This window comes from Amaranthus tricolor, chromosome 8, assembly GCF_026212465.1.
Source record: "Amaranthus tricolor cultivar Red isolate AtriRed21 chromosome 8, ASM2621246v1, whole genome shotgun sequence".
Lineage (NCBI taxonomy): Eukaryota > Viridiplantae > Streptophyta > Magnoliopsida > Caryophyllales > Amaranthaceae > Amaranthus > Amaranthus tricolor.
Window position 1 is genome coordinate 29041533 of NC_080054.1, and position 22552 is coordinate 29064084.

Here is a 22552-nt window from a genome sequence, read left to right on the forward strand (position 1 = left end):
ATGACTATATATCATCATACAAGCAAACATGCATAGTTATAATACCAATTACGTATAATTATATTACCAAATGTTCAGAATTAAAACTCCAAACCCTTTTACAAAAAGTTTTGTTCAGTCAACCTAATGTCAAATATTCATAGTTATAATACTAATTATCTTTGGTTATATCCCCAAATATATGAATTTATAATCACAATTCTTTTTATTACCTTTCTCCAAATGGTAGACATTGTTGTCTTCTTCAACATCACTGTTTTCCACCATTGATGAAGCTTAAGTTAAAAAAAATCAGAACATTGTATTCGAATAATTACAATCGAATTCAAGCAATAAATCTTTCATTGTTAGATGATTTGAGGAGCAAACAATGATGGTACATTTGAAGCTTGTACAAGGGAGATGAAAAAAACTGATTTCTTCATTTCAAGGAAGTAATAAACATGGGGAAGAGGAAAATGGACAGTTACCTTTCACACGCGTAATTTTTTGCACCTGACAGCAGTTTTTTTTAAATGAAATTAACCTCATAGCATTTTTTTAAAATGAAATTTAATGGGCTGGGCTCTTGAGAGCTGTCTCTAGGAAAGACGGTCTCTCAAGAGACTGCCTGACTTCTATATGATGATATCTTAGGCCAAATCACAGGTCACGCATGGGCGGATCCAGGTGCCCTCTTGCGCCCTCACGTGAGAGCACTACATTTTAAAAAAATTTACATAAATGGCTACAATCGGATTTGAACTTTTGACCTATGCGTTATGAGGCAAGGTTTAAACCAGCTGTGCTATAGAGTTTTCTTTATTAATAAGAGTTAATTGCACTTAATATGCATGCAGCAGTACAATAAAGCTCAATTAAATGCACTTAATTCCCAATACCTATTTAAAATCCAATTAATTTTTCTTAACTATCCCCTTTATTTTTCTTTATATATTTATAATTTTAAAAGAAATTTTTTTATCAATTATGCTCCCTTAAGTTTCAACTCTGGATCCGCCACTAAGACCAAGCCAATAAGAATTGTGGTTCTATATTCCGATCGTTACATTATCATTTTTCAATTGGTTTTCACGGATTCTTATGATGAGACTATCGGCTATTTTAATGTATATTTAGTTATTTACTATCTTAAAACAATCACTTTAAAACCTTAAAGTGATTTTTAAAGTGATTATTTGTTGTAAATGTTACTTTATTTATCAAATAAACAATAAAATAAAGTTATAAGTTTGTAGAAGGAAACAAATTACATATGACAATTGATCTGTGCACTTTATACTATACTTTTATGCTCCCTTCCCTTGCATTTTATGGCATTTTGATGTGTGATTTCGCATTTTCCATGTGGTTTTACGCTTGGTTGGAGTTTTGTGTATCTTTGATTATTTCAGGCCATTTTACTCCACTCTTGTATTGGAAGCGGATCACTCATGAGCATTAGAATGCGTGCTTCGAGATTTGGAAGATTTGGAGACCGCATTGCGACACTTTTGTGAGCTCACGGGCCCATTCGGACATACTTTGAGTCCCGTTGGGTTTCGTTTGTACTTTTGCCGCGTTCTCATGAAGAAAAGTAAGCACAAGATGATAGGCCCGGGCGGGTATTTTCATACCCGGGTGATTTCAAGCAAGAAATAAGAACGTAAGCATCCAAGCCCAGGACCCGGTCGGGTCAAGCTTAAACCCGGCCGAGTTTGTCTAAAATCACTTGCTGGAATGATCAACCCACGGACCTGATCGGGTCTTGCTTAAACCCGGTCCGGTCTGTCAGAAACCCGCTCCGGTCCTGCTTTAATAACCGTTTTCCGCGCAGTTTTCTTATTTAATCACTAGGGAATGTAATAGAACGGGAGGTTAACAATTTTTCTCAGTTTTTTAGAGACTTTTAATTCTTCACTTTAGGGAAGAAACTTTGTAACTTCATTTACTTTCCTTCGTCATTTGGTATTCGAATTCAAGTACTATTTCTTTATCCCTTTTCTTGTTATTATTTTTAATCATGTTTCTTTTAATGAATTCTTGTTTTGTTGCAATTAATATGTGTGAGTAGTTTCTTAATCTAGGGTTAGATGGAACCCTAGCCATGATTTTGATGATGAATTATTGAGTTCCAATCCCTTTTTGTTATGCATAATCCTTGTTCATGCTTGATCTCTTATGCTAGTTAACTTACGTTTTTCAATGGAAACTTTGGAAATTGTGGTTAACAATTTATTCTTCGTTAACGAAAGTTAGAGTTGAATGAATTGCCTTTTAGATCAAGGACTTGATAATCTTCATGAAAATAGATAGATTTGATTGTTGGATCTTATAGAATACTATGCTCAATGTCATTACTATACTTGATTCCATGAAAATAGGTTTGATAGTATGGTAGTGAAGCTAATAATCTTCGAAAGGAGTTATTAGTATTTTTAATGGTGTATTCGTCCCATTGAACTTGGTTATGATTGTTGTAAGGGTAGTAGGATCTCATTGTCATCATATCATGCTAGTGGGGAAATTTATCCCTAGATGTCTTAGTATCATCGATTTACCCTTCTAATTTAATTGTTTGTGCTCTAGTCATTTAGTTAGTTTAGACATATATTCTCCAAATTTGTGTGTTATTTAGAATCAATTGGTAGCCGGAAAATAATTATTTACTACGTTGTTCTCTGTGGATTCGACCTAACTGCTGCTATACTAGTTGCATATTAGGATTTGTTTGATAGTACATAAACGACCTATCAACAATCAAGAACTATGCTTATGTTCACCACCGAAAACTCCAAGAAGCAGATCTTCAATCCCGAACAAAGTAACAAGAAGATTGTGTTTGAACTTGATATTAATTCTAGGCAAGATGCTCTTTCCTAAAACATTATTTCCTCCCTACTACTAGGGGTGTTCAAAACCGGGTACCGAGTCGACCCAGATCCGGAAATCCGGGTACCCGCTTTTTCGGGTACCTAAAATTGTGATCCGGTTCCGACCCGGTTTAAATCGGGTCGGAAACCGAATACCCGGTTTTCTTAGAATGTTTTTTTTTTTTCTTTGTCTTTTTTTCGTTCAACTATGTGTTTTTATCTCTATTTTTATTTAAAATATTTTTTTATATAAAATTAAAATACTAACTCTTTAAAAATATTTAGCTTAATTAGTCATAAAAGAAAAATTAAGAAAACTAAAGAATAATATTGTTACACATTGGTTTAAGTAAGAACAATTATACAAAAAAAGTTTATCTACGGGAGAAAAATTATATTAAGATTCAACCCAAAATTAGCTTAATAGATACCATCATTATTTTATTTATGAAAAAGTAAAAAAAAATAAAAAAATAAAAAACCAGGTACCCGGTTTCCAAAAATATGTGACCCGGATCCGAATCCGGTACCCGGTTTAAAAACCGGGTATCCGATCCGGATTATCCGCTTTACAAAAACTGGGTAAATTATCCGGTTTTGAAAACCGGATACCGGGTAACTCGGATCGGATATTTCAAATCGGGTTTTTTTGCACGCCCCTACCTACTACGGTGCTTGAGAATAAACCAGAAATATGTTTTGAGATACAAAGAATTATACTAAATTCCTAGCACACGAAATTTAGAATTATGTAAGAAAAACTTAAATGGAAGAAGATACAGAAAATTACAATCGAGGATTGCAAGTTCTCTATGTAAAGTGCTCGAGAAGAAAAGAAATCAGAAATTGCATCTCGAAAATAACTACACAAGCCTTCTATATTTATAGAATAACTTACACCTTTTTCACGAAGCAAAATGTTACTCCATGAAACATAAGATTGGTTCATGAACTAATGTCGTCTTTCAATCAATCTATCCCAATATATCTGGTTAAATTACCACATTTAACCGTTGGTAGTTACATTATAACTAGCAAACGGATAAAATAACTTTGCAAAGAAGAATCCGCAAAACAGCGCGAAACGCGCGGGCCGCAACCTGCTGTTTCCACAAAACAGTAGCTTTTCTTTCCTTTCTTGCGAGCCGCGAGTTGTTTCACGATCTGTGAACACTTCTTTTTGCTAAAAACAGAAACTTTGCAACCTTGGGATATATTCAAATTAATTTATTTAAATTAATTTATTTAATTTAATTTCCGATGACCATTATACGTTCTAAATGACAACCTTATTTACTATTGAAAAAGTCTTAATGTGGTTAGTTATAACTTTAAAGTTATGATTTACTCTCTTAGAGTGATCACTTAGAAAGATGGGCTAAATATGTACACTCGTTTTATAGTAAAACGGTCTCATACAAGATAAACTGATTACTTTTTGTTTTTTATAGAAAAATTTGGGGTTACGCACATGTCATGTATATTGCATGTAGTTTGTTTTTTATTATTATGTTTTTGCATGTAAGTTGCTTATATAATGCACTAAACTAATCATAGCCAAAATCTGAATTTTGAGTCTAATTCTTGTTAATTCTAATTGTTGTTAGTTATATTAAATATAATCTGTTTTGTTATGGTTTTGCTTGGTGTTGCAGTTGTTCTGGTACTGTGGTTTGTTTTCAGCTGTGGCTATAGAGGCTGGTGGCTGGTTTCTTCTGCAGTTGGTCTTCTAGTGTTGGTTTGTGGAGGTGTAGATCAGGTTTCTGTTGTTGGTTCAAGTGTTTGTGTGCTGCTGGCAGGTACTGGCTGTTGTGTCTGGTTTACTCATCTCTCTTCACCATGGCGTCTTACATGCTAATATTTTCAGCAAGAGCGGGCAATCTTCCAGAGTTGATCCCCATTGTTAAATCATCTTTGACAAACTTAACGGTATTATGCCCTCAAGATTATTCATCGCATAATTCTTTATCACAGTTGAATTTTAATGTTCTTTACACATCCTAATTGTTGTGAGGCTGTACTTATGGATGATCTGTATTTGGAATTGGTTGACGATATCAGGCTCCAAGCAGTCATTGAGAATGCAAAAACCTACGGATTAGAAGAAGATGATTTAGCAGCATTGAAGTCTCTTACAGCGATAGAATCAGATGAACATCAGTTAAAAAAAAAACTGTCATATCTCACTTGATGTCTAAATTTGCGAAGTTATCTGAGGTATAATTGCTACTGTACTTTTATTAAGGTGCTTAGTCAATTGTTGGATTGTGAAATTAACTTAAGTACAAGTGCTTTGGTAAAAAGTTAAACTTATAGCAGAAAGTTGATATGTATTAAATGACAAGAGAATAATTGAACTTTTAGAGACAATTAATTTCAATCATCCAACCTTTTTATGGTGTTTTTTTTAAGCTATGCTACATATCTTCTAAATGGACTTTCTTTGGGTTTAATTTAGTATTTGATTTGTATGGATGAATTCCCTCTTGCTAGACATCTTTCATGTTTTTTTATACTGCTGTACATCACCCTTTGATGGTGAACGACTTCAATTGGAAAGAACTATTTGCTCATATGCATGGAGAGCGATAAAGCTGTGCATGTCAATGTCATCCTGTATTAACGTGCTTCTGTTAGGTTACTCTTTCGTGTTTCTTTTATGTAATTGTGTTGTGCGTTTACCAAAAATATATCAAATCCATTTATGCAATTATTAGTACTTGTTTATGACCGTGTCTGGAGATTATGTTGAGACATAGGTTGTGTACTTACTGCAGTCATTATATGAGTTATTCACAGTTGCTTTACAATCCTCACATAGCAGCTGTTTGGAATCCTCAGTGACACATCAATAACAAGCACTGGTGGATCCACATCAGCAGATAGCAGCATGTCAGTTGGTGATCTTGGAATATTTAGGTTTTGTTGCGTCTTTTTCTATATAAGTTGGATCAGAGCAGGATTTATTACCCTTCTCTCCAACAATGTACTTCTGATAACCTCATACTCTTCTACGTTAGATATCAGTCTCCATTCAACAATAGTATTTGTTCCGCTAGAAGTTTTCGACAATCAACAAATAAGTTGGTGAGGCTGTCAAAAGATACTGATTGGCTTTTACTTGTTGTGCAAATGTTCTTTTATAGGCTGTATTGATACAGAATTTTCAGAGAGTCAAATGGGAAGTTGAGTATCTTAAAAGCCTCAAGACATTTCTGGAAAACAGCACAGGTATTAAGCACATCGCGTTTCAAAGAAATGACTTCGGTATTGAGTGCTTAAAAGAGTCAGCAGAGATTCTGAAAAGGGATGAAAATGTCAAGGAAATCGTGTTTTGTGAATCGAATATTGGTACAAGAGGTGCAGGGATGATTGCTGATGTTTTGAATGTGAATGATAGCTTAGAAGAGTTGCAAATTTGGGAAGATTCAATTGGGTTAAGAGGAGGAGAAGAGTTGTCTAAGATGATTGAAGTTAATGTATCTCTGAAATTGTTGACGGTTTTTGATTTGAGCTTGTTTGTCGCATCCCTTTTGATTTCTGCAGTTTTAGCCACGAATAGAGATATGGAAGTTCATATTTGGAGTTCTGATAAATGCTCCAAAATGGTGGAGTTTGTGCCAGAAAATGGTACTCTAAGAATATACAGGCTTCACATTTCAGGTACAGTATAATACCAGACAGCTGCAGCATATAATGGATTATTCGAAATTGTAGATATGTTTGATACTAAGGGTCAATCAGAAACAACTTCTTTGTTATTTCTAACAATGTAAGGTTGCGTACATCTAACCTTAAACTTCGCTTAAGTGGGACCCATTTAATGGATTTGGTGGTGGTTGTTGTTGTTATCTTCCTATATAATTAATGGCATTGTTGTTGTTATTATTCTTGGATACTGATAAAGGTGAATTGTATATTCGGGTGTTCTGATCGGTTTCAATTATGATGTATCCGGATAGTTAATTTTGGTTCCTGCGTAATTGGATTTTGATATGCGGGTCAAATTGTTAACTTGATTATCGGTATCTGGTATTGACTAGAGCTGTGCATATATCAGCTGCTTGTAGGGTTGCCTGTACACTTGGGATGAATACGACAGTTATGGTTCTCGATATGACAGGAGTAAGACTAAAATCGAAATGGGCAAGGGAGTTTAGATGGGTGTTAGAACAGAATAAGATTCTAAAAGAGGTTAAATTGTCAAGATGCTGCTTAGAAGATAAAGCAGTTCAGAGACATTACATTTAGATAAAAACTGGTTTGGTGGGGTAGGAGTAGAGCATTTGCTTTGTCCATTGAGCAGATTCTCATCTCTACAATCCCAAGCAAACACAACATTGAAATCTCTCACCTTTGAGGGAGAAAGGATGAAGATAGGGAGAACCAGGTTAGAAGCGATCCTACAGATGATCACGACTAATCAGAGTGTGGTTAGGTTCGGGATATTTGATGATCAGGGACTAAGACCAGATGATATTGTCAGTTTTTTTCGGAGTTTGGAGAAAAATGCGACGTTGAGGTACTTATCATTGAAGGGTTGTAGGGGGGTTAAGTGAGAATTAATTTTACAGGCAATTATGCAGACTTTACAGGTGAATCCATGGATCGAAGAGATTGATCTTGAAAATACGCCATTGGATAAGGCAGGAATGACCGATGGGATTTATGAGAAACTAGGATAGAATGCAAAGTCCGAAGAACCAGATATGAACTGGTTCAAGGATATGCCAATGACTACACCCAAGAGTTGTAGAGTCTTCTTATGTGGGCAAGAATATGCAGGTAAATCCACGAACCATACTTACTATCTTCTTATGTGGGCATCATAATTCGCTTTCTGAATTAGCGATTTGCAATTCGATTAAATAATCGGTGCAAAAAATAGCTCAAAATTGACCATAAAACGCTTTTCCGATTCGCAATTTGCAAGGAGAGAAGCAAATCAGGTGACACAGCTCTGGATTGGTCTCTGCATAATTAGAGTAGACGATACATATGACCTAAATGCAGTTTTTAAAATGCAGGTAAAAGCACACTTTGGAATTCAATATCCTACAATTTTTCATCAACAAAGGTACCCCACGTAGACCAAGTTCGGACTTTGGTAAACCCAGTTGAGCGAGCAATCAAATCAGACGGCATGAAAATAAGAAGTTTCAAAGACGAAGACACTAGATTTTTTCGATATGGAATCTGGCAGGTCAACAAGAACTCTATTCTATGCATGACTTCATGTTCTCAGGTCATGGAAGTGCATCATTTTTCTTAGTCACAACAAGTTTGTTTAAAATAACCCAGTAACCGAGAGGCCAAAGACCCGAATGAGATTGAAGAAGAATTATATAACTGGCTTAGATTCATAGTTTCTAATTCAAGAAGAGCAATCCAACAATGCATGCTACCAAACGCGACCTTAGTTCTAACACATTTCGACAAGATCATTCAACCTTCTCAAAATTTTCAGGCTATAGTGAAGTCAATTCAAGGACTGCGAGACAAATTCCACGGGTTTCTCGAGTTTTATCCATGATCTATATTTACCGTTATGCGAGATCATATCTTCATTGTTATTTGTACCAGCTACCAGGATTATTATTATTTATTATTTCACACAAAAAAAGTACTTTTATTAAGTATTGGGAGAAAATTGTGAATTATGGAAAGCATGAAGTCAACGAGAAATGGTTTCATTTACAGGAAAGACTTGGAAAAGGTTTTGAAAGAAAGTTTCCAGAGTCAGATTCCGGGTATGAGTTCTAAGGTTTTCTGAGAATTTGGAGGCGAGAGATTTAATGAGGATGATGCTAAAGCTAGAACTCTGTTATGAACAAGATTTGAATGATCCAAAATCCGCCATTTTAGTTCCTTCATTTCTCGAGGAAGGGAGACAAAAACCCCAAAAGTGGCAGCTCAGTTCGACTGATTGTTTGTACGCAGGACGACACCTTGAATGCGATGATTCAAGCTGCACGTTTCTGACTCCTGGCTTCTTTCCTCAATTACAGGCAAGCCTAATGCCTCATTTTTACCTTATGTAAATTCCCTTCTTTTTATTGACAAACGATTATATAGTTGGTATCTTCTTGGAAATAGAATGTAAACCGATCATAATTTTCGCTTAATCGAGTAAATGGCATGACTACACTATTTTGGAATGCAGGTGCATCTCCATAATCAACTCATGGCACTGAAAGATCAGCATGGGGCAACTTACAGCTTGGGAAAATCGCTCATTTCTATTAATATCAATGGCATTGACATTAAAGTAGAGCTTGGTGGACATTTGACTCATTAAATCGATATCTTGGCTTGTTCGACCAAGAATCTAACGGAAACTGATCGAGAACATAGTTAGACCTGAATGTGTGAAAAGTTTGACCCCTCCAAGATATCGAAAGACACAATTTCTTGCATTACATAAACTTAAAGAAGCACTTCTCACTGTCTCAGCTGACGGAATGTACGATTACCAACACACCAGGAGTGCAGTATCTGATGCAGGAAAGCCCATCATACATGCAGGCTTTGATTTTGCTAGGGATCTCTAATCAGATGATGATTTTCGAGAGGTACTTCACAGACGATACCATGATCTTTACAACCTCGCAAACGAACTTGAGGTTCCACCTGAAAATGAGTCACAAAGTTTATCAGCAAATTCAGAAACTCAACCGAGGGTTGATCCATCTTTCAGTGGAATAGCCAAGGTTGTGGAGCAAGTCTTACAGAGGTTAAAGATCATCGAACAAGAGATCAGAGATCTAAAGCAAAAGATCCAAGGGTTGAGATACTATGAGCATAGGCTTTTGCTCGAACTACACCACAAAGTAGATCATTTAGTCAATTATAATGTTCAAATTGAAGAAAGGAAAGTGCCCAACGTGTTCTTCTCCGTCAGAACAGAAAACTACTCGAGGAGACTCGTGACCACCATCATTTCAGGAATGACTGCAATGAGACTCCGTATGTTGTGCGAGTTTAGGAGAGAGATGCACGTAGTAGAAGATCAAATGGGATGTGAAATAATGCAGGTCGATAATCTGGCAGTCAAATGCTTAACGCCCCACATGAATAAGTTCATGAAGCTATTAACATTTGCACTGAAAATAGGAGCACATTTGGCTACAGGAATGGGAGCAATGATACCTGATTTGAGCCGAGAAGTTGCCCATCTGCTCGATTCTTCTCTTGTGACTGGTGCAGCTGGCGCAGCTGGTGCTGCGGCTTTTGGTGCAATGGCAATGGGAAGTAGCAGTAGGAAGAGAGAGAGAGATCACGGGATATTCAACAGGATCAGAGAGCAGCACAGCAGCGGGTTCTCGATTTCTTGAGGGATCGAGATTGTTCAACAGCAAGAGATATCGCAGAGAAGTTTGGACTGTGGAGAGTGAAATATAGAGATACAGGCCAAGTTGCATGGATCTGTAGGAGGCACATGAGTTTACGGAACCATGAAATAGTTGAAGTACCCCTCTGAAATGCTGTATTAGTACAATTAAACCTGATGTTTCCCTTCTTTAGAACTCACTAATCTTCATTAATTGCTAAAATCTTTTCTAAGCTGAGTGTTTTCTGATGTTATTCGTTCTTGCATAATGCAATATGTCACTGAGGCTTAATACACAAACGTCACTTGGTCTGACTCAATAGCAAAGACTATGTACAGCAATGAGATAATTACTGATCATTCACACTATTATTCTAAATCAGTTTTTAATTTCTAAGGCATCATGTAAATTTGACTACCAATAAGCAGAGTGCAGTAAGCCCTTTTGGAACTCCCTATAGTTTAAATCTTCTTCAAAAAACCCATTTAAACTTTTAAAAATTTATATTTAAAAACTTAAATCTTTCATAAAAATAATCTTCATTTCAAGAGATTTCTATAATAACCTCCTGAGTCCTGATTCTTACCGGAAGATTTAATCTTTCTTTTCCAATTTCCAAATAAATTAGCCTTTTTCTGGATTATCTCTCTTCCTTTTACTTTTTCCAGAAAAAAGAAGTTCAGCAGGAAGATGAGGGGAGGAGAAGATAATTCGCCTGAGAGACAACAAGAGGAAATCAAAGTAGCAGCAGGAAGATGTTGTGTAAATCTAAGTGAATGATCAAGTGTTTTTTTGAAACACTGTTGGTTTGTGATTATAGCATAGTATTAACTGAATGTGCTATAAATTTAATTAATAATATATAATAATACCAATAGTCATTATCATTATTCAAATACATTATTTTCTTGGCCAAAGGCTTCCCTAACTTTGCGACTTTTTCCTGGACCTTCTCCCACAAAAAGAACATTATCAATTATCTAAAAGAATTAACGATTATAAAATTAAATACTAAAGATTAATAGTTTTACTAACTTTTTTGATTTTGTAGTTTATTTACAGTATGGTTTCTTGATTTTGAAATACAAATATCAAGTTGCCCATTGCTTGAGCAGGCATTTGTAAATGTTGTCTCAAATGCTTGATCTCACATTAGCAATACGTGTAATGCACAAACACTAAAAAATGCTCAAATAGTGACGATACAATTGCAATAGAACATATATTTGTTGTGATTTTTAAAAATTACGACGAATTTTACGATGAAAAATAAGTTGTCTTGATTTTTTGACTTTTGTGAATTGTGATGGTCCGTCATTAGATCCCGTGGTAGTCGCTATCGTAAATATTCAAAAATCGCAAACAGACTTAAGAAAACGTTGGTGGAATTTATATTTAGCGATAGTTAGATCCTGTCGCTATAAAATAAAAGTGAAATATTTCCTCCGTTTCATAATACCCCTACATTTTCGTTTTAAGTAATAAAAGAATCATTTAAAGTTCTACCTACCCCTATTGTTATCCTACTCTATACTCTATACTTTATAATAAGATATTATACTATACTCTATAAAGTAAACAATCAGCTACAGTGTAGGTCAATCACTTTTCTTAATCACCGTGCCCGTAGCGACTAAAACGGAACGGAGAAAGTATAACATTGGGAGAGAGGGAGAAGACAAGTGTACCTACCGCATTCGACATAAAGAATGACTGCTGCAGAGAATGATGAAAGGCTTGGTTTAAAAAACGTGGAAAGCCATAATCCACAGAATAATCTAACAACTTCATCCTTTTCAATTCCCCGACAAGATTACATGCCCTCCCACTCACATCTCACTCCAAAAGATGACCACAGAGGTAAGCTTGGACATAGACGAGGAAGGAATGGTCCAAAATTTTCATATTAATATTTTTTAAAAAAAAGATTTTTATTGAGGAGTGAAAATCATCAATATCTTAATACGAATTCATTTATGTACGTTAGATTGGCAGTAACACTAACGGGTTTTATAACATAAACAGAAATTTAAATAATTTGTTTCCAAAATATTACAATTTTTTGATTTTTAAAAATCGCATCCGAAGCTGGGTATCTAATTGGCATAGATGGTGAGACTTGCACGGTAAAGTTTAGAGTTTTAACCGTGTTTTCAAAATAAACAACCTCCAAGAAAACTGAATTAGATTATTATATCACGCCTTTTCATTGAACTATTATTTGCCTTCCTCAGTTTGTTACATTATTAATTTTGTACATGTTATTACTATTTTTGTTAGTTAAAAAAAAATAATATATATGAAGATAAGATGACAAAAAGGAATGTGTTGATTGATGATAGAATTATATATTTTCCCATTGCCAGATTTAACGTACATCAAATTAAATAATTGGAACAAGTCAAAAGACAAGTTATGTATAGCCAATTGACCAGTATATAAGGATTACATTTTGTTGATGTCGTTGGTATTGAACTATTTTTTTTGTTTTGTTACTTTTTAGTTTATAGGATAGGATAATGATAGAAAACTATGGTCAAGGTCTAAGGAGAGAAGAAAGACGGCAGCTCATACCCATAAATGAGAGTGCGGTCAAAAAGTTCTTCGACTCGAGAAAGATCTTTAAAGAAAGATAGGATAATGATAGTATACAATTAAAATATTTAGAAAAACTAAAATCATAGTATATGTGAATGAAAAGCTAGTCAAATATTCCGTCTGTTCTGCTTGAAATTTTTATATTGTTCAACAATTAATTTGACTTAATTTGTATTTTATTTTTAACCAATAAAATAAAATATAGTTTTGTGAGATATTGTTTGATTCGTTATAGTGTATACTTTATTAATATTAATTTTTTTTAATTTTTAGTTATGTTACATAATAAGAGAAATTAAGGATTAAAATTATACAGTAACCAACATAAAAAACAAGAACAAATATACCCAAAATTTTAAAACACAAAGTAGCATATTTAAAACATTAGATAGAATAACAGGATAATAGAACACATTGCGGAAAAGATAATAAATTATACAATATGCTCACAAATAAATTAAGTTGAATCCTAAGAATTCTTAATGGAACAATATGACACAACCATAAAACTAATTTTTATTTATAATTTAAAATTGTTTTTGAATATTTGATGCTTTTTCCATAATAGAAATAAATTAAATCCAAAAATACATATAAATTCTTCATTTCAAAGCCTTGGACTTCCATCCACTCACACTCAGTATTCACCCTTGTCCCTCTCAAATCTCAATTAACATCATATGTTTTTCTGATTGGATAATAAGAAAAAAATAAGTGAATATAAAAATAAATGGTTAAAATAAATAGATATAACATGAGGGTGAAAACAATGCAAAAGGAAAATGACGTAAAATTAGTGAGACTTAATAAAATAAAAATTGATGTTAATTGAGAGGCATAGAGAAAGTATGAGCCTACAAGTCAGTTGGTAAAGACTTGTATAATTTTGTAGGCAACCTTGGAACTACGTTTACTTGTAAAGGAGTGCTCATGTAGGTAACGACACCAGGTTTCTCTGTCATATCGATTTCATCTAATCTAACACCATTTGGTGGGTACCAATCAAAATGGTGCAAAAGATGACCTAAAGTTAAAGTCAACAAATTTATACCCATTTGTGCTCCAGGACAGATCCGTCGACCCGCCCCGAAAGGTAATAACCGAAAATCATGACCTTTTATGTCCACATCTTCTTTTAAGAATCTTTCAGGTTTAAACTCATTTACGTCTTGCCAGACATTAGGGTCACGGCCCAAAGCCCAAACATTCACATGGACCACTGAGCCCTTAGGAATATCATACCCACCAATCTTGACATGGGCTTTGGCCCTATGTGGCAACATTAAAGGGGTTGGAGGGTGCAACCTTAAGGACTCCTTAACTAAGGCTTGTAAGTATGGAAGGTTTGAAAAATCTTGTTCGGTTATTTTTCGCTCCGGCCCAATAACACGATCCAGCTCTTCTTGGGCTTTCTTTTGTACTTTTGGATTTCGTATCAATTCAGCCAAAGCCCACTCTACAACAATTGCAATTGTATCTTTACCAGCAATAACCATATCCTGCACCAAATGTGAAACAAGTCAATACAAGAAGTTTAATAACAAATTCTCAAATAAGACAGTTTTATGATGAGATAATTTATATTAAATTGGCCTAATATACATTTACAGTCTTAAAGTGATCACTTATAACCTTAAAGTAATCATTTACAATCTTAAAATGATGAATTATAACCTTTAAGTGAAGCTTTAAAGTGATCACTTAGAGAATTGAGCTGATTATATAGGCTCATCTAGTCGTCTTAATAAAAGACTCGTTGATGTTTAATACTATAGTGGATGTTTAAATTAATCTAGTTGAACAATTTGTCCAATTTTGAATTGTCTTGTAATTAGACCTTTTAAAATGAGTATTAGTATGGAAGATAATAAATGTTAAAATAGCACATTAAAGAATTACTCTTACGAGAGATGTCTCTCAGTGAGAAAACCTCAAACAAAAAGCCTATATTCTCATAATATGAAAGTGATTGACTTTTTAACTCATTTATGAAGCGCTTCTCTCGATGAAACTGCCTGACACAACAATTTGTAACAAATAAATAAAAAGAGAGAGATTGTATGCATTCTACCTCTACTAGATTAACCTAATGTGCATTTACAGTCTCAAAGTGATCACTTACAACCTTAAAGTAATCACTTACAATCTTAAATGATGATACAGAACCTTAAAATGATGTCTTAAAGTGATGAATTAGAGAACTGAGCTAGTTATATACGCTCGTCTAGTTGTCTTAATAAAAGACTCATTGAAGTTTAATACTATAGTGGATGTTTAAATTTATCTAGTTGGACAATTTAGTCCAATTCTGAATTGTCTTATAATTAGACCGTTTCAAATGAGTATTGATGTCAAAGATATTAAATGTTAAAATAGCGCATTAAAGAGTTACTCTTGCGTGAGACCATTTCTCGGTGAAATGACCTCAAACAAAGAGCCCATATTTTCATAATATGAAAGTGATCGACTATTTTACTCATTTATGAAGCGCGTCTCTCACTGGGACCGTCTCATACAACAATTTGTAGTAAATAAATAAATAAAAAGCGAGATTGTATGCATACTCACCCAAAGAAGACCACAAATAGTGTCATCCCCAAGATCATATTCATGTTTGAAAGCAAGCAATGAATGAACAAAATGTTGGTTTGCAACATCCTTCATATCCTTAGAGTTAACATCAACATATTCGTGAATGATATCCTTAAGAATTATGTCCAATTTATCATCAAGATTTGAAACCTCTTTTTTTTGTTTATCAAATGATAACAACAATTGTCTTAGCCATGGAATATGCTCAGCCAACATGCTAAAATTTGAACTTTTAACCTTGCGACTGTGTAAAACACCCTTTAACTTTAGTATCATGGGATCTTCTTCACCATTGGAATTTATGTACTTTTTCCCAAAGGTTATCCTTGATATGGTGTTGAATGCCCATATTTCTGTGTGATTCCTTATGCTCATGGCTTTGCCTTTGCTTTCTGTGTAAGTTTAAATTTAAATTTAAATTAGTTCAGATAATGAATACATACATAATAAAGTTTAGATTAAATCGTTTTGATTATTTATCTGAAAAAAAATACGTTAGAAATTTATAGGATGTTTGACAAATGCCTTTTTTCATAGTTTTTTAAATTTTAGTTTTTAGCTTTTAGTTGTACCAAAGTGTGCCAAGTAAAGAGGTAGCCTTTAAGGAAAAGCCACAAATCTACTTTGCAAATAGCCCTTTAGACTCTTTATCCACTTTTCTCTAATAAACAGTTAATTATTTACCATTTATTTTTATTAAACACTATCATAACAGCTAGCTTAAATAGTTAGACTTATTAGCTAATATTTTAATCTCGTCAAACCAACCAATAATTATTTATTCACATAATAATTTTTTTTTATTGAAACCTAAAACCCAAAAATCAAAAAAAAAAAATAAAAAAATTGACAATAGTCTAATTATTCGACACTGAAAATTTATAAATCATTCACTCCATATGAAATATTTTAACGTTGCATTTTTTGCCAACCAATAATAAATTCTTTCACTTTTTTTAAAAAAGTGTGCCTTATCTATTTCATTGAATATTTTACATCCTCCTAAATCACATGACTTCAAATCATATTTTTTTTATTCCTTTGACTGTGAGATGCTTAGGTCAAAAAATTCTAACATTAATTTTTTAGGTGTATATCTTACAAAAAGAAATTAAGAGATTAAATAAGGGATTAGGCATATACCATATCACTATCTATAAGTTCAATCAATAGCTTTAATAATCGAAAAAATATAAGATATACAACTCTACACATTTCGTAAGCCAAAAAGTCACTATTTTAAAATTATAATCGAAAAATATAATTGAAAATATATAAGATGTACAACTGCACGTATTTATAAAGTACTATACACACCATTTTTAATTTATCTATTTAGAATAAATCGTCCTAAAGATTGGTATAAATTGTTATATAGAGCAAGAAACATACCAGAAGAAGTGCAATCATTGAAGATAGCTTCAACCATAGCAAGGCCTTCATCTTCTCTAATGGGCCTATGGGCCTCAAGTTTTTTAGGAGTGAACAAAGCCAAATTACAAACTTTTCTAACCTTAACATAAAAAGGCCCATAATCAGCCCAAATAAGATCTTTACCATCTTTATTCATTCTAGATGATGATCTCCTAAACCTGTCTGCTAAATTCTGATCTTGTTCCATTAACACTTGTTTAGCAAGCTCAGAATTCGATACAACTACATGGCATTCGGATCCTAGTCTGAATGAGATTATCGGGCCGTAGGTTTGGGCCCATTCATGGAAGCATCTGAACTGAACCGGTTTTACATCGTAAATGTTACCGATTACCGGCCAAGACTTCGGACCGGGAGGTAGTTTGTACTTGAACCGTTGGATGAGGTCGTAAGCTAAGTAGAGGAATATTAAACAAAGTGGAATTAAAGCTAGACCCATTCTTCTTGTAAGCTAAAGTAGAGGAATCTAACTATAAGTACTTGTATAGATGCATTCATGCATATATATATATATATAGTAATCTAATTTATAGGTTTATTTGCAAAAGCTACATTATATATTTTTGACCAATTTGTAAGGTTAAGTTGTCTACATGGCATTATCTCATTAGTCCTCGTATTTTTAAATAATTTAAAATTAAAACACATAAATTAACAAAATAAAAATAAAAGATATTTATCATCATTTTTACCTATCATAACGATTTTTTTCAAAAAACGGACATCGCAATTATCCTTATGGGTTAACACTTTTGAAAATCCGGTCGAAACAAATACTTATTCGCCTATTTTCCTATACGTAAACCGAAAAAGATATTTGACGTTATTTTTATCCATCATAACGATTTTTTTTCAAAAAACGTAAGTTGCAATTATCCTTATGTGATAACTTTTTCGAAAATCCGGTCGGAACAGTGTTACGGGTAATCGTAAATATGCTGCTTTGAAAAATTAAATAGGCGAATAAGTACTTGTTTCGACCATATTTTCAAAAGAGTTCCCAGGGTAATAACGACATCCGTTTTTTTGGAAAAAAATAGTTATGATGGGTAAAAATGACGTCAAATATCTTTTATTTTTTTATTTTGTTAAATTATGTGTTATAATTTTAATTATTTAAAAAACGAGGACCAATGGGATACTTGCACATAGACAACTTAACATCTAAAATTGGTTAAACTCTCAAACTTAACAGTCAACTAACATTTTCCGAAAAAAATACATAAGGTAGTTTTTTTGCAAATAGACCCACATATTAGGTACTTTCTTATAATTTTTTCATATATATATATATATATATATATATATATATATATATATATATATATATATATATATATATATATATATATATATATAGGATTTTACTAGAAAGGTAATTAAAATAAAAAGGATAAGATGTATTATACATCTTTAATTTTAAAAGGATAAAAAAATTTAATGTCAATATATGAACCAAGAAAAACTATGATCACTATGTTGTAACAAAAGGGTTTATTTCAAAAATGTTCCCATTATAATATAATGACCTTTTTTTAACCTTAGCGATATGAAACTCTTATGAATTGTTCTCTCCTATTCACATCAAATATTTGATTTTCTTTTGAGTGCTTGATAGTGATCTATATATAATTAAAAATTACAAAAAATTAATTAATGTTACTAAAATTTACATTGAGATGAATAAAAGAAGATTTTATTTAACTATTTTTTATTAATAAATAAAGAATAAAATATAAATTAAGAGTAAATAGTAAATAGTGCTAAATGTAAAATAAAACATATGAAGTGAATGGAAAGGACTGTTATCTTTACTTACAACATTTTCAAAATATGGATGGCAATGCACAAATTTAATGACTAATATAAGTATTTGTACATATAAATAAGTCACAAAAACTGGTAAATTTATTGAAAAAATATAGTCCCTCCTATTTAATCAACTTGTCTCATTTGCTTTTTAGTTACTATTTATTAATGATTCTTATTTAGTATTTCAATCTCAATCTATAAGTTAAAATATGGTCAAATGAGATCTTGTTTTATTCATTTCAATGTGAAGTTTATTAATATAAACTTTTTATAACTTTTAATTATGCACAATTATATTAACGGTTAAAATGCTTTCTCTATAGTGTAAAAAAGTAAATGGGCTAGTAGGTTGAATAAAAGGAAGTATAAATTTTATAAAATCTTACTTAATTAGTATTTTATTAAAGAAGATTAAACAAAAGTTAAAATGTAAAACTTAATAAAATATTGCTAATATAAATATATAAAATGATGAGGGGTATAACATTTACTTCCTCCGTTTTATAATACCCGCTACATTTTCTATTTTTGGCAATTTCATATTACTTGCTATATTTTCGTTTTTAGTAATAAAACAATCATTTAAAATTCTACCTACCCCTATTTTTATCCTACTCTATACTCTATACTTTATAATAAAATACTATATTATACTCTATAAAGTAACCTAACAACCTATTTTTTCTTTTTCTTTTTCAATTAACAATAATAAAATACTATACTCAATAAAGTAAACAATCAGCTATAGTATAGGTCAATAACATATTTTTCTTAATCCCCGTACCTATACAAATGCAGTATCAAAGCGGAGAAAGTATGTGTTTAGACCAATAGTGTAAAACAGGACCCACCATAGTGTTAAACCCTTACGGCCTTACCTTCCCCGTACCCTTCTAATTAATAAAGTTGACTCGATTTGACATCTCATTGTCATCTCTGATCAAATGAATATGGATCATTCATCTCAACAACCAGTAAATCATCTCAACTTGGTATAACTGTCCCGTTATATTTTTTCTATTTCATTATACTTGCTATATATGATTTTTTACACAATATAATAAATTATTTTTTTATTTATATATTGAATTATACACATCTAAATATTTTTAAAAATAATATTATAAAAAAAGGCAATTAAACAATTCAAACAATATCCCATTTAATTATATTTTTTTTAAGAATTTTTTTTATTTCTCTTTAATGTAAATCTACTAAGATAAAGAAAGTACACTAGAATATGTGGTGCACATATACCCTCGTTTTTAACCTATTAAATCTTTAAAAAAATGACTGTGTTAGGTTAGACTTATATAGAACACTCTTTGGAGGAATAGGTTGTGAGAATATTTATTCATCTCACCCAACTTGTACTTCTATCATGTAATCTTTTATGCTAAAATAGGATCAATAATTAATTAATTGTCCCTGTTGTTCACTATTTGTTCAACAAATAGGATAAATAAATTTATATTAAAAAGTTATAAAGGCGATTCTTGAATGAGGCACAAAAATAAAAAGTCCAATTTTAGTTAACTAATTATATTTTTTGGATTTTGTCTCAGCAAGTGGAGTACAATTTTTTTAAAATTAAATTTTGAATTTGACTTTATTTTTTCTATGTACTTCTAAAAGAATAAGGCTTAATATTTTTTTTCTTAATTTTGAAGGAACTATAAAATGTTTTCGGAAGACGTGGAAAACTATATTCCATGCAACTCAACAATTTTCAATTTTATTCTGATGACGTTGTCCACATCTACTGCGTGGTCCTATCCAGAGCAAAGAATCCCATAGAGGAAAGTGCAGTCAAAGAATCCCTCAACTCGAGAAAAATAATATACAATGCATTGAATAGATATATTAAAGATTGAATAAATGCATTGAATAAAGTATATAAAGTAAATTAAACACTAAAAATGAATAGGAGAGAGTACTTATTAGTAGTCAGAAAAATAAGGTTATATACTCCTAATTTTAATTCACTTGAAAATAGTATAAAATTAAATTGCTGAGAAAACTGGTACCTCAAGAGTCAAGACAAGTACATAGAAGTAAATTAGTAACATTACATGACCCAATGTAGATTCATCCCCATGGTTGAATGGGAAATTCTTTACAAGTAACATACTCCATATCATTATCACCAGTCTTGATCTCTTTGACCAATAATTAGAAAACGGCTTGCAAAACTCATTTTACAGTTGAAACTACCAAAAAGCACAATGCACATGAACTAAAAAGAGATGAACAGGCTTTTCTTCACAATCATAAACTCTGGAGTGTATGCAACAAATGTGATGAGCATTGGAAATAGGCTTGAGAATGTCGACATGCCACAGCTCACGAGATTGCTCAGCCAAAAGAAGAAACCAAAACATCATCAGTGCTCGCTCTTGTCCAATTCCCCAACTTTTCAATGGGTTCGGAAGGACAGACCTTGCAGTAGTTGGATCACCAATTGAGTTACATTAGCCTCAGCTCATACTCCCCGGCCATTGTTATGTACCTCACCCAAGGCAGAGCCTGGTATCCACTCTTCTCAATGATCTTAAGATAACGAACCTGCACGTCAAATATTGATTTTGTTTCTTATTCACCACAATTGTCTTGCGCTCGAAAGAAAAATGACACAGCAAATAGGGCACACATGGGATATTAGAAGCGACTCCAGTAACTTGGCTGTTAATAATAAAACATAGGCCAAAAACTTCAAGAATGCATTCATATAACTCTACTTTGGAGGGAAGAAAGATATAACTCTACTTAAGAGGGAAGAAAGATATAACTCTACTTTAAGTAGGGACAATCATATAATCATATAATCCTTCTAATTAAGAAACAAATGTTCACTTAAGTTCTAGAGCATTTTCTCGACTTTTGCATCTCAACATTTAGAAATAATTGCCCGCTTATCTTCTAGGACAACAAATCTCATAAGCGGGAAATTGAGAAAATTTATTTGGCAAGATGGACATAATCACTAAGACTACACCATATTATACGAAGGACCTTTTCAAAGAAAAACAACAAAACTAGGGTGGCGATCAAAAATAACAAAATAAATGATCCATCATACAGCCGATCATCCAACAGCAGAAAAAGTTCAACAACAAATGTACCAATCACAAACAGCTTTAGCTCATATCTGAAGCTCTAACTTAAACTTACTTTTCCTGAAATAAGTCAACATGTGAGAGATAATCACATTTTTAGCCCTAGTATTAATTTGTATGAGCTTATTGGACCTTATAACTCATACAGAACAAAGCCTTGATCTCCCAGCCAAGCCAATCTAAAACTGTATTTGTGTGTGTGTGCACATGTGCATAAATCTACAAGTAGGCAAACCTGTGCCAACAATGTTTGATAGACCAACTTTTTCCTAGATTGATAGACCAACTTCATGCTGCCTAAATAAAACATTAAGTACCATATACTCTTCCCCTAGATTGATAGACCAACTTTTTCCTCACTTGTTCAAGAACACCCTCTTCCTCAATACACATTCATTGGCTTCCCTCTACAGAGATCCTGAAAACTACAAACAATGTTTCCAAATTTATAGACTTACAAGAATATCAGCATTAACTAAAAGTCTACAATGACAGCAAAGAAACAGTGCTTTTCAAAATAGTAAAAGGTCAGAGAATGACACAAGGGTAAAAACTTATGCATGCACTTTTTCAGTATATAATAAGATTTAATACCTGAATTCCTGAAACCGTAAAGTATGGGATTTCAAATTTAACCCGTAAGGAGCTTTTTTTCAGGAGCTGCTTCTTCACTTGTAATGCTAGGAAGACTAAATTCATCCCTCAGCATGTATTCCTGAAAATTATTCATTAAAAGGAGCTCAAGGACAAATTGCAGAATAAATTACAAATATATTTGCAAAATCCTGTACATTTATTTAGAAGTAAGCAACAAAAA

The 22552-nt window shown here is 32.7% G+C and overlaps 1 protein-coding gene and 1 pseudogene across 1 annotated transcript; one reads left to right on the top strand and one right to left on the bottom strand.

The window, feature by feature from the left end:
* The first annotated feature begins 443 nt into the window (after positions 1-443).
* LOC130821772 (protein TORNADO 1-like) lies at positions 444-10373 on the top strand (annotated as a pseudogene).
* A 2775-nt stretch (positions 10374-13148) lies between these two features.
* LOC130821286 (cytochrome P450 98A2-like) lies at positions 13149-17302 on the bottom strand. Its single transcript, XM_057686979.1, has 3 exons — positions 16766-17302; positions 15350-15765; positions 13149-14280 (listed from the first exon to the last, which is right to left on the bottom strand). The coding sequence occupies exons 1-3, from the start codon at positions 17244-17246 to the stop codon at positions 13636-13638; spliced, it is 1542 nt and encodes a 513-aa protein (XP_057542962.1). The 5' UTR covers positions 17247-17302; the 3' UTR covers positions 13149-13635.
* Positions 17303-22552: the final 5250 nt, after the last annotated feature.